This window comes from Gossypium hirsutum, chromosome A05 (assembly GCF_007990345.1).
Source record: "Gossypium hirsutum isolate 1008001.06 chromosome A05, Gossypium_hirsutum_v2.1, whole genome shotgun sequence".
Lineage (NCBI taxonomy): Eukaryota > Viridiplantae > Streptophyta > Magnoliopsida > Malvales > Malvaceae > Gossypium > Gossypium hirsutum.
This window is the reverse complement of record NC_053428.1, coordinates 28,562,029-28,588,598: the sequence shown is the minus strand read 5'-3', so window position 1 is coordinate 28,588,598 and position 26,570 is coordinate 28,562,029. Positions and strand designations below refer to the sequence as shown.

Sequence of the window (26,570 nt, the reverse complement as noted above, 5' to 3'; positions counted from 1 at the left end):
CAGGCCTCGTACACACCATCGCATACATCAAACTCCCAACTGCATTAGCATATGGGACTTTCGCCATATATTCTCTTTCATCTTTAGTCTTCGGAGATAATTGAGCACTAAGTTTCAAATGAGAAGCAAGTGGGGTACTTACATGTTTTGTGTTTTCATTTACACCAAAACATTGTAATACCTTTTTCAGATATTGCTTCTGATTTAAACAGAGCTTGCCTCTCGGTCTATCTCTACTTATCTCCATGCCGAGAATCTTCTTGGCCTCACCTAGATCTTTCATCTCGAACTCTTGATTCAACTGAGCCTTCAGCTTATTTATCTCATTTTGGCTCTTCGAAGCGATTAACATATCATCAACATACAAGAGTAGATAAATGAAAGATCCGTCATGCAGCTTCTGCAAATATACACAATTGTCATATTTGCTTCTTGTGTACTTCTGCCTTCTCATAAAGCTATCAAATCGCTTGTACCACTGCCTCGGGGATTGTTTCAATCCATATAGCGATTTGTTAAGCTTACAAACCCAATTTCTACCACCAGCATCTGTGTATCCTTCTGGCTGAGTCATATAGATCTCCTCTTCTAACTCACCATGCAAGAAAGCCGTCTTAACATCAAGTTGAGCTAGCTCCAAATTCAACTGTGCTACCAAGGCCAACAAAATTCTAATGGAGGAATGCTTCACAACAGGGGAAAATACATCATTGTAGTCAATTCCCTCCTTCTGAGCGTAGCCTTTAGCTACCAATCTTGACTTGTAGCGAATATCCTTCTTGCTAGGAGATCCATCTTTCTTTGCGAATACCCACTTGCATCCGATTGCCCTTTTACCTTTTGGTAATTGCGCCAACTCCCAAGTATTGTTCTTCCGGAGAGACTGCATTTCTTCATCCATGGCGCTTTTCCATTTATCACTTTCTAAGCTTTGCATTGCTTCTTGATAAGTGATAGGAATATCATCAACAACGGGAAGGGCGTAGGCCACCATATCAGTAAATCGAGCAGGTTTACGAATTTCTCTCCATGGCCTTGCAACTGCAACTGGTTCTGGTGTACTTAGTGGTTCTTGGGTCAGAACCTCTTCAACCTGTAATTCCTCCATTGTGGCTGGAGAATTAGACTTATTAACTGGGCAAATCCCCATCTGCTCAAACTCTACCTGTTTTGGAGTACACTCCACCTGCTGTGGAGTATTGCTCGTCTGAATATCTTTATCTGTTACCTTTTTCAATGTGGCAGATTCATCAAAGGTAACATCTCTGCTACAGATCATTTTCTTTGTGCTTAAGCACCAAAGACGAAATCCCTTCACTCTAGAAGTGATTCCCATAAAGAGAGCTTTCTTTGCCCTCGGATCTAACTTTGACTCTTTCACATGGTAATATGCAGTGGTTCCAAACACATGTAAGGAATCATAATCTGTAGCCGGTTTTCCAGACCATACCTCCATAGGAGTTTTTCTTTCTAATGCAGATGATGGCAAACGATTAACAAGATGGCCAGCGTATGTCACAGCCTCAGCCCAAAATTGCTTGCCCAACCCAACATTGGACAACATACATCGAACTTTCTCCAGCAATGTTCGATCCATACGCTCTGCCACTCCATTCTGTTGTGGTGTATCCCTAACTGTGAAGTGTCGAACAATACCATACTCTTGGCACACATCGAAGAACGGATCACTTTTATATTCCCCTCCATTGTCCGTCCTAAGCCGCTTCATTTTCTTGCCAGTCTGGTTTTCGATCATAGTTTTCCATTTAAGAAAAACTCCAAGCACTTCATTTTTAGTTTTCATGGTATACACCCAAACTCTTCTGGAAAAGTCATCAACAAAAGTAACAAAGTAGTGTTTTCCTCCCAACGAAGGTGTTTTGGAAGGCCCCCACACATCTGAGTGAATATATTCCAAAATACCTTTTGTATTATGGATAGCAGTGTCGAATTTCACTCTTTTGCTTTCCCAGAACACAGTGCTCACAAAATTTTAATTTGCAAGCCTTTGCACCTTTCAACAATCCTTGCTTTGCCAGAATTTGCAAGGATTTTTCGCTGGCATGTCCCAACTTCATATGCCACAACTGTATTGAGTCCAATTCATTGTTGCCGGAAGCTGCAGCGACTGCTCCAATAACTGTACTACCTTGGTAGTAATACAAGTTATTTTTCCTGATGCCCTTCAATATCACAAGTGCGCCAGATGTCACTTTCAAAACCCCATCTCTCATAGTAACAACTGAACCATTGGATTCCAAGGCTCCCAATAAGATGAGATTTTTCTTCAAACTGGGCACGTACCGAACATCAGTCAGAACTCTGGTTGATCCATCTTTATTCTTTAATTGGATTGAACCTATCCCAACAGTTTTACAGGCATTGTCATTGCCCATATAAACAACTCCTCCATTTAGTTCTACTAAATCAGAGAACCATTCCCGGTTAGGGGACATATGATAGGTACAACCCGAATCCAATATCCACTCATCTGAATGGAACGACGACGATGATGCAACCAATGATAGTTCAGAGTCACTAGTATCATGCTTAGCAACACAAGCATCTACAGCAGCTTTTCCCTTATTCTTCAGCTTTGGACAATTTTTCTTCCAGTGGCCTTTCTCATGACAAAAAGCACATTCATCTTTCCCGAGTCTGGACTTTGACTTTGATCTCCCCTTTTGAGTTTTCTTCCGAGTGTATGAACGACCTCGGACTACTAAAGCTTCTATATCTCTGATTGAGTTTTTCTGTTTGTCCTTCTTTCTCTGTTCATAACTGTATAAGGCCGCACAGACTTCGCTCAGAGATATATCACTCCTGCCATGAAGTAGAGTAGTTTCTAGGAACTCAAACTCCTCAGGAAGTGACCCCAACAGCATCAAAGCCAAATCTTTATCTTTGAATGTCTCATCCATATTCACCAAATCAGTGACTAACTGATTAAATTTGGTGATGTGATCATTCATTGTGGTACTTGGGACGTATGTGAAACGAAACAGTCTTTTCTTCAAGTGGAGCTTATTTTGACTGTTTTTCTTCAAAAAATTTTCTTCAAGTGCCACCCACAACTTATTTGCAGAAGTCTCCTTTGAAAAAGCATACCTCTGCTCTCGAGAAAGGCATGATCGAATTGTGCCACATGCCAACCGATTGATCGCCTTCCAATCTTTCTCCTGTACATCATCTGGTTTCTCTTCATCAATGGCAATGTCTAGACCCTGCTGAAAAAGGGCATCTAGAACCTCACTTTGCCACATACCAAAATGGCCCGTGCCATCAAAGATCTCCACGGCCAGTCTTGCATTTGCAATTGTCGGTCTTATCCACATGGACGATGTTGAAGCTCCTACACCGACCGTTTTCTCCATAATCTTTCAATATACCTAAGGAAATCTTTTCTGATGTGGAAGATCAGTTCAAACTGCAACCACAGAGCATACTACGATTAACCTTCGGCTCTTGATACCACTTGTTGTTCCAATAGGGTCGGAAGCGTGTAAATTATTGTACTAAAAAATCACACAAAGTTCAATTCCCAGGGAAGAGAGGTGGATCACATGGATCTCTTAAATACCAAGTCTTTCCTTAGACAGAATATCCCTTCTATAGTAATTTAATAGCACAATTAAATACTACTATTATACCCTCAAATATTGAAAGAAAAATAGGACAAGAAAGAACACAAGAGATTTAACGAGGTTCGGTAAATTATACCTACGTCCTCGGGCACTAACACCAGATGATAACTTTACTATCTCCAAAGTATTACAAACAAATAGAATTCCTTAAGAATTCTCAAATGGGAGGAGAGAGAAAACTAAGAGAGAAAGATTGGTTGGGATGATTGAAATGAGAAATGAGAAGGCCTATTTATAGTTGAGGTTCAAGGACCAAACAATAAATAGCCCATTATCTCAAGGACCAAAAAAAAATTATCCCTTGCCACTTTTCCAAAGTTGGTGGTTGTCATTATTGATTGTCTCCCATTAATGTTAATGGCAACCATTATTAATTGTCTTCCATTAATGTTAACAATTGGGCTAATGGTTTATTATTTACAAAGTTTATATGACTTCAAATGACATTTCTATTCCGAAAAGTAATCACATTCGATTACTAAATCATTAGAATCAATTGATGCCTAATCTGGAGTCCATAGGCATTCCTATAGTATCCACAAAAACAGGGGTGGTGTGAATCAAACTTAAGAAAACAATATAAGGTGTCCATTGCATGATTTTTATATAACAAATGAAATGATGTGAAGAGGAGAGCGCAGGTGGTTTGTAATGATAAGCCCAGGGAGAACCATGGTTGGAGTTTGAGAGACATTGACCCATAAACGCTGCTCAACCAAATCATTACTACTACAGCCTTATAAATTATAAGCACTTTGATGGAGTAAACAAATCATTTCCACATGCCTTTTTATTATTACACCTTTTAATCACCAAATCATCACTACCCACTTGCTATCTTTACATCACCTCTAATATTCTCATCCATATTATATATTATCAAAGCAACAATTGCCTGCTTGTGACAGCATAACTTTTGCCTGCTCTAAGAAGTTTGTTTATTTCAATTTAGTAAAATAAAATTGATCATTATGCTTGATTTCGTACTTGATTTTTTAACTAGAATTTAAATTGTTATTTTTTAATGATAATAAAAGTATTTAAATGAGATATTAAGCTATTTGTTACATTTAAGTAATTAAATCTATTAACCACACGAGTTGAATTAACTTTGAGTCAAATTAATCTAGATCGATTCAATTTAAATTTAAAAAATTTTCTCAAACATTTTAATTTCAAGTAATTTTTGCTCAAGCTTACAAGTTAGGTTTTTTTAGGATGGGACATTTCAAGTTTGAATAATTTTGAGTTTTAAAACATAAATTTAAGTTATTTCAAGTTAAAATCAATTTGAATTCCAATTTTTTTTCTCAAGGTTTTTGAATTAAACGGATCCAAGCCTTTTAACTTTTTAGGAGGAAATCAAATTATATCAATTCACAAAACTTATACATAAGCTAAAAACAAACTTAAAAATCTTATCTAACCTGTTAGAAGTTTATTCTGCTCCTCTGCCAGTACAAACTCAGCTGAATCTCTAGGATTAAACCTAGCAGCCGTATACTTGTGTACAATCTTTGGACCCCAAGGACCTAAACCTCTGCATACAGAATCATTCAGAAAAAAAAAACAGAGCAATTAATCAAACTATTTCAGTCCAAAAGCAATCAATGAAACTAAATTCAAAATCAAACAAATCAAATTGGGTAGGAGGACTTTGACAGCAATAAAAACAGAGGAGACCCACAAAATTATTCCAACAACAGTTTAAGGTAGAAGCAATAACCAAATAAGAGCAGATGGAGAGATAAGATTTTAGTTCTCAATAGCAACAGGTTACCACGTTTTTCCTAACAGTGAACAAACTTACTAGATGCATTTAGAGAATAGTCCTCTAATGATATAATTTTGGCAGACCAGTCCAGAGCAATGTGTGATAGCTGACCTTGATTACAATACTTAATTCTAATTGAAATTAAATATAATTTTTTAATAAAATCAAATATATTATAATTGAAACAAGAAAATGAATAATAAAAATATATAATTGTGAAATCTATTTTTTCTCCTAGCATTCAATTGTGTTGAGGCTTGAGAGAGCATTAATTTGGGTTGCATCTAGAGACATAGTATTAAAACAATTGGAGCAAAACCCCAACTGACCTGATCTAACCCCTCGTGAGCACAGCAGTCCTGTTAAATGATTCTCCCTTCCCAATCAACCCTTTTTTTATTTCTCCTTTTGGCCCGATTTATACGGCGTCGTTTCTGTCAGTCCGCCTGTCTCTTCTTAACCACGCTCCCCCTCTGAATCTCTGCCATCCCTTCATTTCTAAAAACTCTTTCAGTTTTTTTGTACTTTCCATTTCTTCTCTATGGAAATAACGGCTACTGTTATTCTTCTCTCCCTTACCTTCTTCATCTCCAACGTCGTCGTACCATCTTCTTACGCTCAACAACACAGTGCCGTTACTCTAGCGGAGATCCGTGCGCTTACGTCCTTTAAACGCAGTGTTTTCCAAGACCCACTTGGTGCTCTCGACGGCTGGGATGCGTCCACGCCATCAGCTCCCTGCGACTGGCGTGGCATTGTTTGTTACAACAACCGAGTCCGCGAGCTCCGTTTGCCTCGCCTCCAACTCGGTGGCCAACTCAGTGATCAATTATCCAACTTACGCGAGCTCCGCAAATTAAGCCTTCATTCTAACAACTTCAACGGCTCCATCCCTGACGCCCTTTCCCAATGCGCTCTCTTACGCGCTGTTTACTTGCACTACAACTCACTCTCCGGCAACCTCCCGCCTTCCATTTTTAACCTCACCAATTTACAAGTCCTCAATGTAACTCATAATTATCTAACCGGAAAAATCGCCGCCGATTTCCATTGGTCCCTCCGGTACCTCGATTTATCCTCAAACGATTTCTCCGGGGAACTACCGTCGAATTTCTCGGCACAGTCTCAGCTCCAACTTATCAACTTCTCATACAACCGGTTTTCCGGTGGCATTCCGGCGAGTATAGGCAAGCTCCAAGAACTTCAGTACCTTTGGCTTGACTCGAACCAGTTGTATGGTACATTACCGTCGGCTATAGCGAACTGCTCTTCGCTGGTACATTTAAGCGCAGAAGATAATAAGCTTAAAGGACTTGTTCCGGGAAGTATCGGTGCAGTTCCGAATCTTCAAGTGCTAGCATTATCTCATAACAGACTTTCCGGTGCTGTTCCCGAAAGCATTTTCTGTAAATCGTCGGGGAATTTTACGGCGTCGTTGAGGATCCTGCAGTTTGCATTTAATGAGTTCACGGAATTCGTTAAGCCGCAAAATAACCAAAGTTGCGTTGCAGTTTTGGAGGTTTTGGACCTTCACGAGAACAAAATCCACGGCGTTTTTCCCTCTTGGTTGACCACTTTGACCACGTTGAGAATATTGGATATTTCTGGAAACTTCTTCGCTGGTTTATTACCAGTTGAAATAGGCAACCTTTTTAAGTTAGAAGATCTTAGAGTGGCGAACAACTCGTTGACCGGTTCGGTTCCCACTCAGCTCCTACAGTGTGGCTTGTTAAAGGTCGTCGATTTTGAAGGAAACCGGTTTTCCGGGCAAATGCCGGTTTTTTTCAGTCAAATGAAGAGCTTGAAAAGTCTATCGTTGGGGAGAAATCTATTTTCTGGGTCAATCCCGTACGGTTTTGGGAACATTTCAGGGCTTGAAACATTGAATTTGAGCGGAAATAATCTCACCGGAAAGGTCCCCGAAGATATAATGCGGTTGAGTAATTTAACTACTTTAAACCTCAGCAATAACAAATTTTCTGGAGAAATTCCTGTTGGTTTGGGGGATTTATTGAGTTTGGTGGTTTTAAATTTAAGTTCCTGCGGATTTATCGGTGCGATTCCAGGGAGTATTGGGAACATGATGAAATTAACTTCTCTTGATTTTAGCAAGCAGCAGATTTCTGGAGAGCTGCCAATTGAGCTTTTCGGGTTACCAAGTTTGCAGGTTGTTGCTTTTCAAGAAAACAGGTTGTCTGGTAATTTTCCTGAAGGTTTCACCAACTTGGTTGATTTGCAGTACTTGAATCTCAGTTCTAATGGATTCATTGGTCGGATTCCGAGTAGCTATGGTTTATTGCAGTCATTGGTTGTGCTTTCGGTCAGCTTTAATCGTGTTTCAGGTATGGTTCCCTTGGAGCTCGGTAATTGTTCTAATCTTGAAGTACTTCAGCTTCGTTCGAATCGTTTGAGTGGCAATATCCCAGGTGATCTCTCTCGATTATCTCATTTGAAAGAGCTTGATTTGGGTTTGAATCATTTAGATGGTGAAATCTCAGATGAAATCTCCAGATTTTCATCTATTACTACTCTTTTCCTGGATGGAAATCACCTGTCAGGCAACATACCAGAATCATTGTCAAAACTATCCAATCTAACAGCTTTGGATCTTTCATCAAATAACTTGAGTGGATCCATCCCATCAAGCCTTTCAAACATGATTAGCTTGAAGCACCTGAATTTGTCAAGAAACTATCTTGAAGGTGAGATCCCGAGTGCACTCGGTTCTCGTTTCGATGATCCTTCCGTGTTTTTTATAAACAGAGAACTATGTGGTAAGCCATTGAAGAAAGAATGTGCAAATGTGAGAAACAGAAAACGTAGGAAGCTGATTCTATTAATTGTTATAGCTGCTGGTGGAGCTTTCCTTGTTGCATTGTTCTGTTGTGGATATATTTACGGCCTTTTACGCTGGCGCAAGAGGCTCAGAGAATGGGGAAATGGGGAGAAGAAAAGGAGTCCAGCCAGTGCGAGTTCGGTAGCAGATAGGGATCGTGGGGGCGGTGAAAATGGAGGTCCGAAATTAGTTATGTTTAATAATAAGATAACGCTGGCAGAGACATTAGAAGCAACAAGGCAATTCGATGAGGAAAATGTCATGAGCAGGGGAAGATATGGACTTGTGTTCAAGGCGACCTATCAAGACGGAACAGTCCTATCAATCCGTCGCCTTATTGATGGATCCATCGATGAATGTACATTTCGAAAAGAAGCCGAATTGCTAGGCAAGGTAAAGCATCGAAACATAACGGTTCTACGAGGCTATTACGCCGGACCACCAGACTTAAGGCTCCTTGTTTATGACTACATGCCTAATGGAAACCTAGGCACCCTCCTTCAAGAGGCAAATCACCAAGATGGACATATGTTGAATTGGCCAATGCGTCATCTCATCGCACTTGGTATTGCTCGCGGCCTAGCGATTTTGCACTCCTTATCAATAGTTCATGGTGATATCAAACCCCAAAACGTACTCTTCGATGCCGATTTTGAAGCTCATTTGTCCGAATTCGGACTCGAGAAGCTGACAATAGCCACCCCGGCAGAGGCTTCATCATCATCAACCCTAGTTGGTTCACTAGGCTACATGGCACCTGAAGCTTCATTAACAGGACAACCATCCAAAGAAGCCGACGTGTACAGTTTCGGCATCGTAGTTTTAGAAATCCTGACAGGAAGAAAACCGGTAATGTTCACACAAGATGAAGACATAGTGAAATGGGTGAAGAAGCAACTACAAAAGGGGCAAATTTCGGAGTTGTTGGAACCAGGGTTGGTTGAGTTAGACCCTGAATCATCAGAGTGGGAAGAATTCTTGTTAGGTGTCAAAGTTGGACTCCTTTGCACTGCAACAGATCCATTTGATAGACCATCAATGGCAGATATCGTTTTCATGTTAGAAGGATGTAGGGTTGGACCTGAAATTCCTTCTTCAGCTGATCCAACCTCTTTACCTTCCCCCATTTGAGATTTTCCTATCTTCTTTCCTTTTTAAAAAAAAAAAAACAAAATTTATTTCGCACCCAAACTCCAACGATGTCATTAGTGATCATTATCTTGTTCTATTTTTTATTACATTAAATGTTAAAAGTTCTTTCTTTTAGCCAAACTATTCCACCTTTGCTTTATTCGAATTATGTTTAAATATATAAACATAAAATGTAGTATTAGCTTTGACTGGACGGCACCGTTTAAAGAGTTTTACTTTGTACGGAATGAAGAAGGTCGTTCCCGCCAAAAAGTAAAACATATAACCTGTAAAAGACACGTGAAGATAATGAATGGAAGGGTAGAGGTAGCCGTTAAGTATGTCATTGATATATAAAATAATAATTAAAGAAAAGGAAGTTGGCATCAGGACCCTTGAAACTGTCGGAGATTGGTGTTATCCATTGACTAGATTTGTAAATCTTTAGAAGCTTTGTCGGCCACGTCGGATTTTCTTACTGGAGAGTTGAGAGGCACGTGGACCCTGGGGTGGTACGAGCTGCTCCACCTAAAATGAAATTCTTTTTTATACCTTTTTAAAATTTTAAAATTATATTTTAACTTTTAAAGTATAAAATTTTAAATTATTTTTTAAAAATTATAAAAATATAATGAAATTATATTTTTTATCAAATGTCCCACTCTTCTTAATGTCATTTTCTTTTTGTGAATGAAATAAATTACTACTGCATGCAAAATAATAGATATGACGCGAAAAGTAGTATGGTTTCTTGTTTCCGGGTCCCACCGTATCAGCCTCAACTTTTTTGTTTCTGCCAAAAGAACATAATTACAGATAAAATAATGGAAGTAACAACAGAGTACAGTGGCCTTACGTGTCTCGTGACTTCGGACATTGTTCAACACTCCTAAACCCCCCACATTCAATATGATCATGATATTGAACCAACTCCAAACAGTTTTCCAGTTTTCCTTCTAAAAACTGCAACTGCAAATTTATGTTGAATAGAAAATACAATAAAAATATATGATACAATCTGTTAAATCAGAAATTCCCATTAACCAGTAGCCAGATATAAGATACAATCTACAACTCAACAGCCAATATGTATACGATAAAAAGTTGGAAGAAAAGAATGTTTTATTGACCAAAAAGAATGTTACAGAACAAAGGGATCTCGTGATTATGTATTATACAAAAAAGTGTGGGTGAAGAAATTACAATACTTTCTTCTAAGCTGATTCCAAGCCTTAAGGCAAGGGTTGAGTATCAGGTTTAGGTGAGAGAAATCTCCTACATGCACATATGACACGGCCGAATGGAATCCCTCTGTGGTTTCAAGGAACACGAAATGTCCACCCTGTATATGACAGAAATGCAGCCAAGATAAGGAGTCTGACAGGAAGATATAGCCATTTGGGTTCTAACTTACTCCATTTAAGGTTCCAATATAAAAGCTTTACATGGAAAAATGCACAATGTCTGTTGACTTCTTCTTACGTATGGCAGAAGTGAACAAACCTTAGTAGTGTCTTGGGCTCCTTGATAGTTCATCCAATCTTCAGTCCAGTATATAAATGTTGTTGGCACTTTCCATTCAGATGCACTATTCACAGAAAAAAAAATAGAAAAAAGAAATGAAACTTAGTAGTGTCTTCGAAAAACCTGAACTCATCTCTAGTTGCTAGATACAAGCTAGTCGTTCATATTATATGGCTCTTAAATTAGTCAGCATCAAATTTTGAAAAGTGTGTTCTCCTAGTTTTGATTAGATGCCATGCACTTATGAATGAACCTCTTATATCAGTCAGCTTAAAATCTTGAAATTTTCATAATCCTCTGCTAGCAATGAAGGTATGCCTATTCACTGGCATTTTACACCAGAGTGAAGCTTTATGAACATTACAAGGGCATTACTCTCTTTTTATTTTATTTTATTTTTTTCTCATATAATTGATGCATAGATAAATTCATGGTTGATAACGATATCTGCTTCTTTATTGTGGATCTACAGAAATGTACCAAGAGCAACAAGAGAGATACATATTTTGCATTCTAGAGTATGTTTTCAAGTCAATGTGAGGATAATGTAGAAATAGTATTTTCAAAGGTCTATACAGAAATCAATATAAATACGCATGTATTAGACAAATGCAATGGACCCAATAAATACCAAGCAGTGTAACCAAGCCTTTTTAGAAGAGGCACCCTAGGTAATGCTCCAAAAGAGAATATATGTTTTAAGCACAGCTCTCCACTTGCTTTGGCAGCGGAAATATGGTATGCATAATCTGTTGAAAAGTCAAATTAAAAGGGGTGTTGAAAAGTCAAAAAAAAATGGGAGGTGCAAGTGGCACCGAAAGAAAAAAATGGTAGGCAAGTTGTTTAAAGTTGAATGGGATAATTGCAATTTTGGTCCCTAATTTTTTAGGCCATTTGCAAGTTAGTCCCTGAACCTCAACTATAAATAGGCCTAACCATTTCTCATTTACACCATCCCAACCAATCTTTCTCTCTTAGTTTTCTTTCTTCTCCCATTTGAGAATTCTTAAGGAATTCTATTTGTTTGTAATATTTTGAAGATAGTAAAGTTATCATCTGGTGTTAGTGCCCGAGAACGTAGGTATAATTTACCGAACCTCGTTAAAACTCTTGTGTTCTTTCTTGTCCTATTTTTCTTTCAATATTTGAGGGTATAATAGTAGTATTTAATTGTGCTATTAAATTACTATAGAAAGGATATTCTGACTAAGGAAAGACTTGGTATTTAAGAGATCCATGTGATCCACCTCTCTTCCCTGGGAATTGAACTTTGTATGATTTTTTAGTACAATAATTTACACGCTTCCGACCCTATTGGAACAACAAGTGGTATCAAGAGCCGAAGGTTAATCGTAGTATGCTCTGTGGTTGCAGTTTGAACTGATCTTCCACATCAGAAAAGATTTCCTTAGGTATATTAAAAGATTATGGAGAAAACGGTCGGTGTAGGAGCTTCAACATCGTCCATGTGGACAAGACCGACAATTGCAAATGCAAGACTGGCTGTGGAGATCTTTGATGGCACGGGCCATTTTGGTATGTGGCAAAGTTAGGTTCTAGATGCCGTTTTTCAGCAGGGTCTAGACATCGCCATTGATGAAGAGAAACCAGATGATGTACAGGAGAAAGATTGGAAGGCGATCAATCGGTTGGCATGTGGCACAATTCGATCATGCCTTTCTCGAGAGCAGAGGTATGCTTTTTCAAAAGAGACTTCTGCAAATAAGTTGTGGGTGGCACTTGAAGAAAATTTTTTGAAGAAAAACAGTCAAAATAAGCTCCACTTGAAGAAAAGACTGTTTCGCTTCACTTACGTCCCAAGTACCACAATGAATGATCAAATCACCAAATTTAATCAGTTAGTCACTGATTTGCTAAATATGGATGAGACATTCAAAGATGAAGATTTGGCTTTGATGCTGTTGGGGTCACTTCCTGAGGAGTTTGAGTTCCTAAAAACTACTCTACTTCATGGCAGGAGTGATATATCTCTGAGCGAAGTCTGTGCGGCCTTATACAGTTATGAACAGAGAAAGAAGGACAAACAGAAAAACTCAATCAGAGATACAGAAGCTTTAGTAGTCCGAGGTCGTTCATACACTCGGAAGAAAACTCAGAAGGGGAGATCAAAGTCAAAGTCCAGACTCGGGAAAGATGAATGTGCCTTTTGTCATGAGAAAGGCCAATAGAAGAAAAATTGTCCAAAGCTGAAGAATAAGGGAAAAGCTGCTATAGATGCTTGTGTTGCAAAGCATGATACTAGTGACTCTGAACTATCACTGGTTGCATCATCATCGTCGTTCCATTCAGATGAGTGGATATTGGATTCAGGTTGTACCTTTCATATGTCCCCTAACTGGGAGTGGTTCTCTGATTTAGTAGAACTAAATGGAGGAGTTGTTTATATGGGCAATGACAATGCCTGTAAAACTGTTGGGATAGGTTCAATCCAATTAAAGAATCAAGATGGATCAACCAGAGTTCTGACTGATGTTCGGTACGTGCCCAGTTTGAAGAAAAATCTCATCTCATTGGGAGCCTTGGAATCCAATGATTCAGTTGTTACTATGAGAGATAGGATTTTGAAAGTGACATCTGGCGCACTTGTGATATTGAAGGGCATCAGGAAAAATAACTTGTATTACTACCAAGGTAGTACAGTTATTGGAGCAGTCGCTACAGCTTCCGGTAACAAAGAATTGGACTCAATGCAGTTGTGGCATATGAAGTTGGGACATGCCAGCGAAAAATCCTTGCAAATTCTGGCAAAGCAAGGATTGTTGAAAGGTACAAAGGCTTGCAAATTAAAATTTTGCGAGCATTGTGTTTTGAGAAAGCAAAAGAGAGTGAAATTCGGTACTGCTATCCATAATACAAAAGGTATTTTGGAATATGTTCACTCAGATGTGTGGGGGCCTTCCAAGACACCTTCATTGGGAGGAAAACATTATTTTGTTACTTTTGTTGATGACTTTTCCAGAAGAGTTTGGGTGTATATCATGAGAACTAAGGATGAAGTGCTTAGAGTTTTTCTTAAATGGAAAACTATGATCTAAAACCAGACTGGCAAGAAAATCAAGCGGCTTAGGACGGACAATGGAGGGGAATATAAAAGTGATCCGTTCTTCGATGTGTGCCAAGAGTATGGTATTGTTCGACACTTCACAGTTAGGGATACACCACAGCAAAATGGATTGGCAGAGCGTATGAATCGAACATTGCTGGAGAAAGTTCGATGTATGTTGTCCAATGCTGGGTTGGGCAAGCAATTTTGGGTTGAGGCTGTGACATACGCTGGCCATCTTATTAATCGTTTGCCATCATCTGCATTAGAAAGAAAAACTCCTATGGAGGTATGGTCTGGAAAACCGGCTACAGATTATAATTCCTTACATGTGTTTGGATCCACTACATATTACCATGTGTAGGAGTCAAATTTAGATCCGAGGGCAAAGAAAGCTCTCTTTATGGGAATCACTTCTGGAGTGAAGGGATTTCGCCTTTGGTGCTTAAGCACAAAGAAAATTATCTGTAGCAGAGATGTTACCTTTGATGAATCTGCCACATTGAAAAAGGTAGCAGATAAAGATATTCAGACGAGCAATACTCCACAGCAGGTGGAGTGTACTCCAAAACAGGTGGAGTTTGAGCAGATGGGGATTTGCCCAATTAATAAGTCTAATTCTCCAGCCACAATGGAGGAATTAGAGGTTGAAGAGGTTGAAGAGGTTCTGACCCAAGAACCACTAAGTACACCAGAACCAGTTGCAGTTGCAAGGCCACGGAGAGAAATTCGTAAACCTGCTCGATTTACTAATATAGTGGCCTACGCCCTTCCCGTTGTTGATGATATTCCTATCACTTATCAAGAAGCAATGCAAAACTTAGAAAGTGATAAATGGAAAAGTGCCATGGATGAAGAAATGCAGTATCTCCTGAAGAACAATACTTGGGAGTTGGCGCAATTACCGAAAGGTAAAAGGGCAATCGGATGCAAGTGAGTATTCGCAAAGAAAGATGGATCTCCTAGCAAGAAGGATATTCGCTACAAGGCAAGATTGGTAGCTAAAGGCTACGCTCAGAAGGAGGGAATTGACTACAATGATGTATTTTCCCCTGTTGTGAAGCATTCCTCCATTAGAATTTTGTTGGCCTTGGTAGCACAGTTGAATTTGGAACTAGCTCAACTTGATGTTAAGACGGCTTTCTTGCATGGTGAGTTAGAAGAGGAGATCTATATGACTTATCCCGAAGGATACACAGATGTTGGTGGTAGAAATTGGGTTTGTAAGCTTAACAAATCGCTATATGGATTGAAGCAATCCTTGAGGTAGTGGTACAAGCGATTTGATAGCTTTATGAGAAGGCAGAAGTACACAAGAAGCAAATATGACAATTGTGTGTATTTGCAGAAGCTGCATGACGGATCTTTCATTTATCTACTCTTGTATGTTGATGATATGTTAATCGCTTCGAAGAGCCAAAAAGAGATAGATAAGCTGAAGGCTCAGTTGAATCAAGAGTTCGAGATGAAAGATCTAGGTGAGACCAAAAAGATTCTCGGCATGGAGATAAGTAGAGATAGACAGAGAGGCAAGCTTTGTTTGAATCAGAAGCAATATCTGAAAAAGGTATTACAATGTTTTGGTGTAAATGAAAACACAAAACATGTAAGTACCCCACTTGCTTCTCATTTGAAACTTAGTGCTCAATTATCTCCGAAAACTGAAGAAGAAAGAGAATATATGGCAAAAGTCCCATATGCTAATGCAGTTGGGAGTTTGATGTATGCGATGGTGTGTACGCGGCCTGACATTTCATAAGTTGTTGGAGTTGTGAGCAGGTATATGCATGATCCTGGAAAAAGACATTGGTAAGCTGTGAAATGGAGTCTACGGTATCTTCGAAAAACCGTAGATGTTGGTTTAATTTTTGAACAGGATGAAGCACTTGGTCAGTTTGTAGTTGGATATGTTGATTCCGACTTTGCTGGTGATTTAGATAAACGTCGTTCAACTACGGGGTATCTGTTTACTCTTGCGAAAGCCCCAGTGAGTTGGAAGTCTACCTTACAGTCTACAGTAGCTGTGTCTACTACAGAGGCAGAATATATGGCAGTTACAGAAGCTGTTAAGGAGGCTATTTGGCTTAATGGATTGTTGAAAGACTTAGGAGTTGTTCAAAGTCACATAAGTTTATATTGTGACAGTCAGAGCGCTATTCATTTAGCGAAAAATCAAGTCTATCATTCAAGAAACAAGCATATCGACGTAAGATATCACTTTGTGCGGGAAGTCTTTGAAAAAGGAAAAATTCTACTTCAGAAGATTCCGACAGTAGATAATCCCGCAGATATGATGACCAAGGTGATAACAACAATCAAGTTTAATCATTGTTTGAACTTGATTAACATCCTGAGAATTTGAGCACCTTCAGGTGTATGGTGCTCGAGAGCGCATTTGGAGGCACTACAAAAGATAACTTTATCGAATTTGGGGAGTTGAAGGAAGTGTGTGAAGATGTGATTATCCTAATCAAATCTTCAAGGTGGAGATTGTTGAAAAGTCAAATTAAAAGGGGTGTTGAAAAGTCAAAAAAATGGGAGGTGCAAGTGGCACCGAAAGAAAAAAATGGTAGGCAAGTTGTTTAAAGTTGAATGGGATAATTGCAATTTTGGTCCCTAATTTTTTAGGCCATTTGCAAGTTAGTCCCTGAACCTCAACTATAAATAGGCCTAACCATTTCTCATTTACACCATCCCAACCAATCTTTCTCTCTTAGTTTTCTTTCTTCTCCCATTTGAGAATTCTTAAGGAATTCTATTTGTTTGTAATATTTTGAAGATAGTAAAGTTATCATCTGGTGTTAGTGCCCGAGGACGTAGGTATAATTTACCGAACCTCGTTAAAACTCTTGTGTTCTTTCTTGTCCTATTTTTCTTTCAATATTTGAGGGTATAATAGTAGTATTTAATTGTGCTATTAAATTACTATAGAAGGGATATTCTGACTAAGAAAGACTTGGTATTTAAGAGATCCATGTGATCCACCTCTCTTCCCTGGGAATTGAACTTTGTGTGATTTTTTAGTACAATAATTTACACGCTTCCGACCCTATTGGAACAACATAATCTTCAACCATGAAGAAGAGGGAAAAAGTAGTTGTTAGATATCTTTATTATTTACTTATACATAAGCTATACACAAACTTAAAAATCTTATCTACCCTGTCAGAAGTTTATTCTGCTTCTCTGCCAGTACAAATTCAGCTGAATCTCTAGGATCAAACCTAGTAGCCGTATACTTGTGTACAATCTTTGGACCCCAAGGACCAAAACCTCTGCATACAGAATCATCCAGAAAAAACAGAGCAATTAATCAAACTATTTCAGTCCAAAAGCAATCAATGAAACTAAATACAAAATCAAACAAATCAAATTGGGGTAGGACGACTTTGACAGCAATATAAACAGAGGAGACCCACAAAATTAGTCCAACAACAGTTTAAGGTAGAAGCAATAACCAAATAAGAGCAGATGGAGAGATAAGATTTTAGTTCTCAATAGCAACAGGTTACCACGTTTTTCCTAACAGTGAACAAACTTACTAGATGCATTTAGAAAATAGTTCTCTAATGATATAATTTTGGCAGACCAGTCCAGAGCAATGTGTAATAGCTGACCTTGATTTATGGTTGTAGGCTTAGAAAATTGGACAAGATAAACAAATCTTACAATCTTCTGAGGAGTAAAATTAGACTCCCACAAACGATTCAAAATTGCCCTTTCCATGTCTCTCTTAAGCAGGTTAGCCACTCAATACTGCTATCTGATTCTGATGAAAATCCAGCAGGTCCCACTAAAATTAAGTGCTGAACGTGCTCAGGGTGCTACAGAGTACAGAATAAAGGTAAGGCAGTAGAACCAAAAAATGTGGTATCAACTTGTTCCGTTGAAACATTTAACAAGTAAAAGCAGTCACCTTGAGAGCATATTTAGAAGCAATATATCCTCCAAAAGAATGTCCAAGTACAATAAGGTTACTGATATTTTTCACTCTACGCCGTTCCTTAATAGAATCAACAAACCATGCCTCAGTTTCTGCATCATTAACACGGAAACAACGAGAAAAATGTATGCAATTGTTTTAGGAACTTCTAGTAAATGAAGGGATTCTTAATTCCTCTCACTAACCTTCAGTGCTTTTGCATGTAAGTTAGGCCTGCTCGATCCACCCCAACTGGAAAGAAAGGTGAAGAAAGACTAAGAAACTATAATGGAATTGTGATATCAAGCTCAAAATACAGGATGCATGGCATTTGCTGATTTTTAACAAACACATCATAAGGATTTTGTTTAGTAAACCATAAATGAACCTGAGAACTGATGGAATCGAAGTTATAGCTAGTGCAGTTTAGCTTTAAGACAAAAGGAGATTACTGCTTGCCCAAGCTGATCAATGGAAATGACCTGGAAATGTTCGGCGAGATAATCAAAGCTCTTAAAAAAAGAAACCCTGAGAAGCAGCATATCCATGTATCAAAACAAGTATTGGGGCGCCTTTTTTGCTATCAAAGGTAACTGTATTTATGAACCTTGGCGAATTGCTCGAAGAACGAAACCACTTAATTTTAGAACCAGGTGGACCTGAACCTATATTCACATGTTCTTACACGTATGAAGGCCTGAAATTTTCAACAGCTCATTCGATCGAATTCCTATCCAATTTTCCCACCAAAATTAATAAAATAGAATCCACTTACATATACCCAATTGTAATCCAAATGAAAAGGAACAAAAGAAAAAAAAAAGGTGATTGAAACATGAGAATTGAGGTAACGTGAAATCAAAGTTTCCAGCTTTTTGAAGGTAAACTTGTAGAATTCAAAATGAAATGATAAGCAAACAAAATCGAAGAATTACATACTTGACGAGAGAGAGAAGGCGTTTCTAGGAGGCGAGATGTGGTCGGTAGATGTCGGAATCCAATGGAGAACGGACGGCCATAAGGATCAGCGCCTGGATACAGTCGTCGTTGATTTTGAGGATGGGCATTTGGCAATGCTAACTTGTTCGGCCATTTATATTGAAATAAAGGTGGATCAGATCAACGAAAAATAAAGCGATGTATGGTTTTTTCTTGGTTTAGAGATGAAAAAACTCTTGCATTATTTTTCATCTTTAAATCCGAGTGCTTTTTGATTTCGTATAGGATTAATTGCTCGGAAACGAAGTGGCGCTGAATCTTCATTTTTAGTCAATTTGAAATTAAATGGAAAATAATATACCTATATATATATAAAAGGGTCGCGTTTTACTATATAAATAATTGGATAAATTGCACCCAAGGTCATTAAACTATTGGTACGTTTATGTTTTGGTCACTAAACTTCAAAAAATTACAAAATAGTCATTAATCTATTCAAAAGTTTTTATTTAAGTCACAGGACAGTTTTTTTTTAAAGTACGACTAGTGAGCTTTAAATAGTGATTCGACGATCGATACATTAGATTAATACCCATCAACAAGTAGAAGAAGATACCTTAGATCTAAGTTGATCCAATGGCTAGTATCGAAGATCGAATAAGAAAGCTATTGGATTTTAGTTCATAGATTTTTTACTATAACAAATGTTTCATAAATAAATGAATTGTAGAAGAGAAGGGAAATGGAAGCTTCCGATTAGTGCAGGTGATGTGAACAGAGAATATTGTACAACAATGATTTTAACAGCCTAATGACTTCGATGAAAACTTTTGAATAGTTTAGTGAGCATTTTATAACTTTTTGAAATTAAGAGACCAAAACATAAACTTACTACTAGTTTAGTGACCTTGGGCATAATTTACCCTAAAAAATTTTAAACTTATAAGAGTTAATTGCACCAAACATCCCTAAACTAATACCATCATTTTAAATTGGTCCTTAAAATTTGAATCATTCTAATTACACCCTAAACTATTGATGTTATATCAAATAGGTCCTTCAATTACTAAAATCACAAATTTAACAATTAAATGGCATATCAAATCTTATTGACATGAATTAAGATGAAAATTTTTAAGAAAAATAGAATATTGTAAAAGTGGATGTTTTAAAAATATTAGTTTTGAGGTTTTCTGTAACACCCCTTACCCGAGTTCGTATGATAAATCGAGCAAAGGATGTTATATTTATGAACTAAGAGCACTAAACTTGAACATCATCTAATTCACTTCATTTTAACCAAATTAAGCTCATTTTAAAATGGTTTGGATCATTTCCAAGCTATCATCAAAATTTGGGGGCAATCAGGGTAGATTCAGGATCCTTTTGGAGCAAACTAGACCATATTAGGTGGTTTGTCGAAACAATTGTTTCAGACCACCTAATTTGATCTATTTTGCTCTGAAAGGGTCCTGAATGTGCCCCGATTGCAACCAAACTTTGACAATAGTTTGGAAATGACCCGAGCCACTCCAAAATGAGCTTAATTTGGTTAAAATGAAGTGAACTAGATGATGTTCAAGTTTAGTGCTCTTAGTTCATATACATTGCATCATTTTCTCTAGTTATCATACAAACTCAGGTAAGGAGTTTTACATTTTCAAAACTTTAATAAAAGCTTTATCATACACTATTTTTTTTTCAATTTTACTTTATTTTTAGTTTTTACTTCTAAAAGTTATGTGAAAATATTGTATTTTTCTTTAAATTTTTCATTTTATATTTAATCACATAAGATTTGATGCGTCATTTAATGATTGGATTAATAATTTTAATAATGGAAAGACCCGATTGATATATAACATCAGTCATTTGAGGATGTAATTAAAATGTTTTGAAGTTTGAACCAATTAAAAATTAGAGTCACAATATGAAGATGTTTGATGCAATTAACTCAACTTATAATATCAAACAATATGATTACATTTAATATTGATTTTTATCCATATAAATATAAATATAAAGAATATATATTAAAATTATATATAAACTTTTATCATTATATGCAAATTTTGATTATTTTAACATTAACGTATCGACTTAAAAAAAACATTAACATATCGATTATACTACTTTCAAATTTTTACATTTATTTATATTAATAAATAATTACTAGATGGGTGAAAAAAAATACATAAATAATATATTTATAAAAATTTCACATTAAAACCAAATTAGATATTGTTTAAAACAATTAAGTTAAAATTTTAAAATCCATGTATCATAAGTTCAAATTCTTCATAGTTTTATTTTACTTAAAAATGAAAAAAGATAAAAATACCATTATATTAAGAGTAGCCATGTAAAATGTAAGGGTATTTTTTAAATTTCTCAATTTAATTGATATTCAGTTGACTTGTTACATCAACTTTATCAAGAGATTAATATTTATAGATGTTTAGGTCATATGTAAATAATTAAATTTATTTTTTAAGTATGCATAAATGAATTAAAATTAAAATAATAAATAAAACTAAATAGAAATTAAAGGTTTAATATATACTAGATTATTTTACATTCACAATGTGGAAGAAAAAAATATTTTATGTAAATAAATATACATTTTTAAAAATTTACTAAATAAAGGATTACCAGTGTAGTGATAAAGAACTTGTTTATAAATTCATTAAACACTTGTGCAATCTTTAGGTATATTAATTTTAGTTCTTTTATTTAAAGAATATATAATTGTATGAAAAGACAAAAATATCATCACAATTATCATTTGATAGAAAGTATATTAATCTTTTTCCAACTGAGCTGATACCCAATCAACACTAACTTAGTCAAAAGTTTAATAATAAATTAGATTTTATCACACCCACAATGCGGGTGAACGAAAATATTTTATATTAAAAATACATTTATTAAAAAAAATTAATAAATTATTATTAGTGAAGTTGCAAAGGCTTTTTATATGAGTTTATTAATGTTTTTTCAGTTGTTTGATCATATGAAAAGATAAAAATATCATTGTCATAATATTAATTACCTTTTAATGTAAGGATATTTTAATAATTTTATAATTAAATTGGTATCAAATAAACTCATGGAACTAACTCAATCAGTCAATATAGATATAAATATAGATAGATATAGAATTACTTTGAATTAAAATTAAAAATAATAATTTTAAATTAATCCCAAAATCATATTCAACGGTATACTTCCAAGCTCCAACTGCTACAATTTTGAAGGACGCGGGAGAATAAATGTTTACGTTGGCGATGACGTGCCCGAGGCCTAGAATTCATTAATATGTGATTGACATTTTTGAATGCCTTTTGCTTCTCGAATTTTCAATTGCAACACAAATTTTTTTTCATTTTTTCCAAATAAAAGGAAAATTATTTTACTTAAAAGTGCCTCATCATTATTTTACTTTAGTTTTTGGACCCTAACCAAGTTTAGTTCAAAGCCAATTTACCATTAAAATTGAATTTTTTTTGAAGTACTAAAAAAATTTATAGTGATCATTATTACTGTCAAAAAGTGTAACACTACTCTAAAAATATTTTTGTCAACATTTGTATTATATCAATAATTGAGTGAATTGAATTTCAAAATACGAAAATTAATTTTTGACAATTGATATATAAAAAGAAAACAGAGAGAGAAGTAATGTCGAAAAGATGTATAGTATTGGAATGATATTAGAATTGGTAGAAGGGTTTAAGGATTAAATTGTAGATAAAGGTAAAGTAGCATGCCCAATTGAGAGTATTAGACCTTAATGACTTAAGTAGCTATTTATCATGACCTTAAGGACTTAGGTATAATTATACCATAACCTTAATGTTTAAGTGGAAAACATGAATCTTGCCCATGCGTTTCCACTATCCATCATTTTGTTAAACCATGGCCATTGGATGCTAAAATAAATAATAAATGAAAATTTTGACAAATATATAAAATGCAACTTAGTGGGAGAGAGAAGTCATCCATTCGGCTCACATAGCAAGAAAGGAAAGGGAAAAATGTTTCAAAGTTTCCTCTATTTCCATGGGTTATTCTCCAAGGGTAAGGAACCTTTTATCTAATTTTTTGTTAAATTAATGGTGTTAGATGATAGTTTAAAGTAAGTCCATCCTTCTAATTGTTAAATTAGCTAGGCCATGGTTATGCTTTTGTGAGGGTTTGAAGAAATTGAAATAAAGTTAGGTTGTTTAGGAAGCATTCTTGAACTTTTAGCACATACATGAGTTGCTATTGAATTGATTAGTCATTAAATGGCTAATTGGCGATGGGTTCATAATTTGGTTAAACACCTGTATGTGTTTATATATTTTGAATGGAGAAAGAGCTAGCCAAAGGAAAAGAAAATGAGTTGTGAGTGAAAGTATTTGGAGAATCAAATATCCCTTTTGGTTGTTTTAGAAAGGTAAGACATTACCTTTTTTGAATTTATAATTTAATGTCATAGGCTTAGAATGGCTGAAATATGATGAATTGATTTGCTAGAAGAACTAATAGATTAATTGGTTAAAAATCTTACTTAATGGATATTGGTATTATTTGTAATCAATAGTTGAATCATGAAAGTGATAAGTTATGAATGCAATAACGAGAAGATCTTAGATTTAGTTATAATATGAAAGAATGTTAAAGTAATTAGTGATAGAAATGAGTTATGGTGTTCAATGATGTTATCAACATGAGGTCGAATGAATTGAATTCCATGTAAGCTTGGTAGGAAGATTAGAATACAATTGGCATACTAATTTGGATTTGTTGTGTGAATTTTTTTGGAGTTCTGAACTTGCAATTTGTAGGGTTTGAAGTTTGTTTAATGTGCATATTTTGGATTTATGATATACTACCCTTAGTCGAACATTAGTTGCAGATCATTGGGCTCATGTTACCTCTAAAGGTTTATGTCATACTAGAGTTCTGTCGCTTTCAGGCTTTACACTTCGATATTTATATGGTGCACAAATTCCCATAGTGTTCAAAGTCAATTTTACTAAGGTTACAATGGATGAAATTATCAAACTAATACAAAATTAAAAGAAAAATGAAATCGATACCTATGAATGCAAAACATAAGGAACAACTATAGAATTGATGGTATGTAATAAGAATGAACTATGCATGCTAATGCATATATGTAAATATGATGTTAATTAGTTTGCTCATATTCATTAATCCCTTTTGTTAACATATTACATGTGGACATGTTGGTAGTAAGCTATGGTTGTTGAGCCAAATAAAAAGAGCATATCAAATAGGACAAGGTAAGTATAGTGGTTGTCAAATGAATTTACTAAGTATTTATGCTTATGCACCGTTGCTCATGCGCGTAGATCTTCGCCTTCGAATCTTTGAAGCCATCTCAATTCAAGAGCATCACACTTTCATCGAGATTACATATAGTATGGAAATTTGTAACTATGTTTTGTGGCATGTATCTATCTAAGGTATCTAGATGCATATGTTATCTTGTTTTTTCTTTTTTTAATGTTTTAAGTTTCAACTGTTATGTTAACATTTGAATAGCTTTAATGATTATGCTTAGCTTATAGTATTGAAGTTTAATAATGTTGGCATCCATGACACTACCCCTTCTCTTGAAACAAGGGTTTGAAGGCCATTAAGCTTGTTTTCTATGGTAATTTTGAGTTATGATTGAATTTACATTGTGAGTAAACTCAGCATGAGTATGATTATTATGTGTGGTATTGTTTTGGATTTTCTAGGTATCCTCAAAGTAAAGTTTACTCAAAACTTGAATGGAAATTATTTGGGACAATTTTGGCATGTTTTGGGGTTATACAGTAGGTCACGTTGCGATTATGACTCTTCAACGTCGCGACATTCTCTCACGATGTTGCTATCTTGCTTTTTCATTTCGCAACCTAGTCAAATTTCGAGTGACGTCGCGATGTTCCCTATTTGATGTTGCGACGACACTGTCCAAACATAACTCACAACTATTTTTGTGGGCACGACTTGAGCTAAGATATGTCATGAAAACATTTTTAAAACTCTCGTACTTTGTCTATTTATGATGAATTTATAATAATGTTTTAAATTTTATTTTTTTAATTTACTAGTTGCTTTGTGACTTGTATTGGTAACGGTTGAAACACATATTCGAATTGGTGATCACATAAAGTGCTTTTGATAAAATAAAATGTTTAATTTAGACATGATGTGTAAGATAGAAAATATGTATTTAAATGTTATTTAAATTTGTTATTATTATGATATATGGAATATATAAACTTAAATTATAATAAAAATATTTTAAATAATTTATTAAGTAATTAATATTATGATATAAGTAATATATGAAATATATAAACTCAAATTCTTTAATATTATGATATATGAAATATACAAATTTAAATGTAAAAAGGCCTCTCCAATCTCTCTCAGTTTCAAAATTCAGAAAATTGGTCCCTTTGAAAAGAAAACAAGAGCAATTTAATCCTAGTGATCAATTTCAAAAGTAAACAACTAAGTACAATTAATCACAACGTTTATGTCTTTTGTCAATTGTATATAATTTTGATTGGTAGCAAAATTAGCCTTCAAAGCTAACACACTTTGTCATTTTGTTCCTAATTTAACAAATTTATCCAGCAACATTTGTGTAAATGTTGAAGATGAATTTGTTGATTTTTTTTAGAATTAAAGCTAAAATGATAAAATATGTAAACATTGAAGGCTAAATTTGATATTATATCAATCAAAATTATGTACAATTGACAGAAGATATAAACGTTGTGATTAATTGTACTTAGTTACTCACTTTTGAAATTGGTAGGGACTAAATTACTTTAATTTTTTAAAAGAGACCAATTTGCTCAATTTTGAAATTGAAAAGAACTGGAGAGGTTTTTTTTTACCAAATTTAAATTATAATTGACTCAAAGGTAAAGTTTATTTATTTTCACCCGTTATTAAGACAATGCAAAATTATTATTTTAGTATTAACAAATATTTAACTTAGATTATAATACAAATATAATAAAATAATTTAAACAACCCACTGTTAATACTTAAAATTGTAATATATTATATATAATTTTTAAATACTTTTTAAATAATTATTTATAAATTTAATTTGAATATATATATCATATTCATCTTTTATGCTAAATATACAAGGAATGGCAATTTTATAATTTTGCCAGCCAACTGGTTTTTCAGTCGGAATTTTTTGGTTTGAAAAATGATCTTTTGGCTTGAAAAACACCGGCAAATGAAGCGTGAATGATTAAAAAGATAAATTTTGAAGCATGTTAATGTTTGGTTTTGAATAATTAATCAAGTTTTTGTATCTATTTTAATGGTGATGCTCGGATTTGTAAACTGGAGTAGCGGATGATGGCGTTTTGGTTGGGATGTGGCTCGCTCGCTGCAAACTACTGATGCTGATGCATGCAGCTTCTTGGGCTTTGCACGCCTAATCTCTTACCTTACATTTGTTTGGTTGTGATATACCAGTTTTTAATGCAAATATAATAATTAAGCTCGTTTCGATGAATATTTTGAGAAACTCTTGACGGAAACCTTATATATATAATATGGTTCTTGTTTCTCTTGTTGTTGTTGAATTAGACCATCATCCTTTAGTTCCATCCTATTTCTGAGGACTTCAATAAGGAGTAAAATGGTATGGAAATTTGAAATCCATTTAAGCTAATTATAAAACCCAGAATATTTGTTAG

General features: G+C 35.3%; 1 protein-coding gene and 1 pseudogene across 1 annotated transcript; one reads left to right on the top strand and one right to left on the bottom strand.

Moving 5' to 3' along the window:
- The first annotated feature begins 5,814 nt into the window (after positions 1-5,814).
- Positions 5,815-9,529, top strand: LOC107957587 (probable LRR receptor-like serine/threonine-protein kinase At4g36180). Its single transcript, XM_016893126.2, has one exon. The coding sequence runs from the start codon at positions 5,960-5,962 to the stop codon at positions 9,383-9,385; it is 3,426 nt and encodes a 1,141-aa protein (XP_016748615.1). The 5' UTR covers positions 5,815-5,959; the 3' UTR covers positions 9,386-9,529.
- A 1,522-nt stretch (positions 9,530-11,051) lies between these two features.
- Positions 11,052-18,443, bottom strand: LOC107960643 (probable 1-acylglycerol-3-phosphate O-acyltransferase; annotated as a pseudogene).
- Between the last annotated feature and the right edge of the window lie 8,127 nt (positions 18,444-26,570).

What these genes read in the sequence shown, in the direction of transcription:
- LOC107957587 (XM_016893126.2), top strand. Translation starts at nt 5,960, where the DNA reads ATGGAAATAACGGCTACTGTTATTCTTCTCTCCCTTACCTTCTTCATC.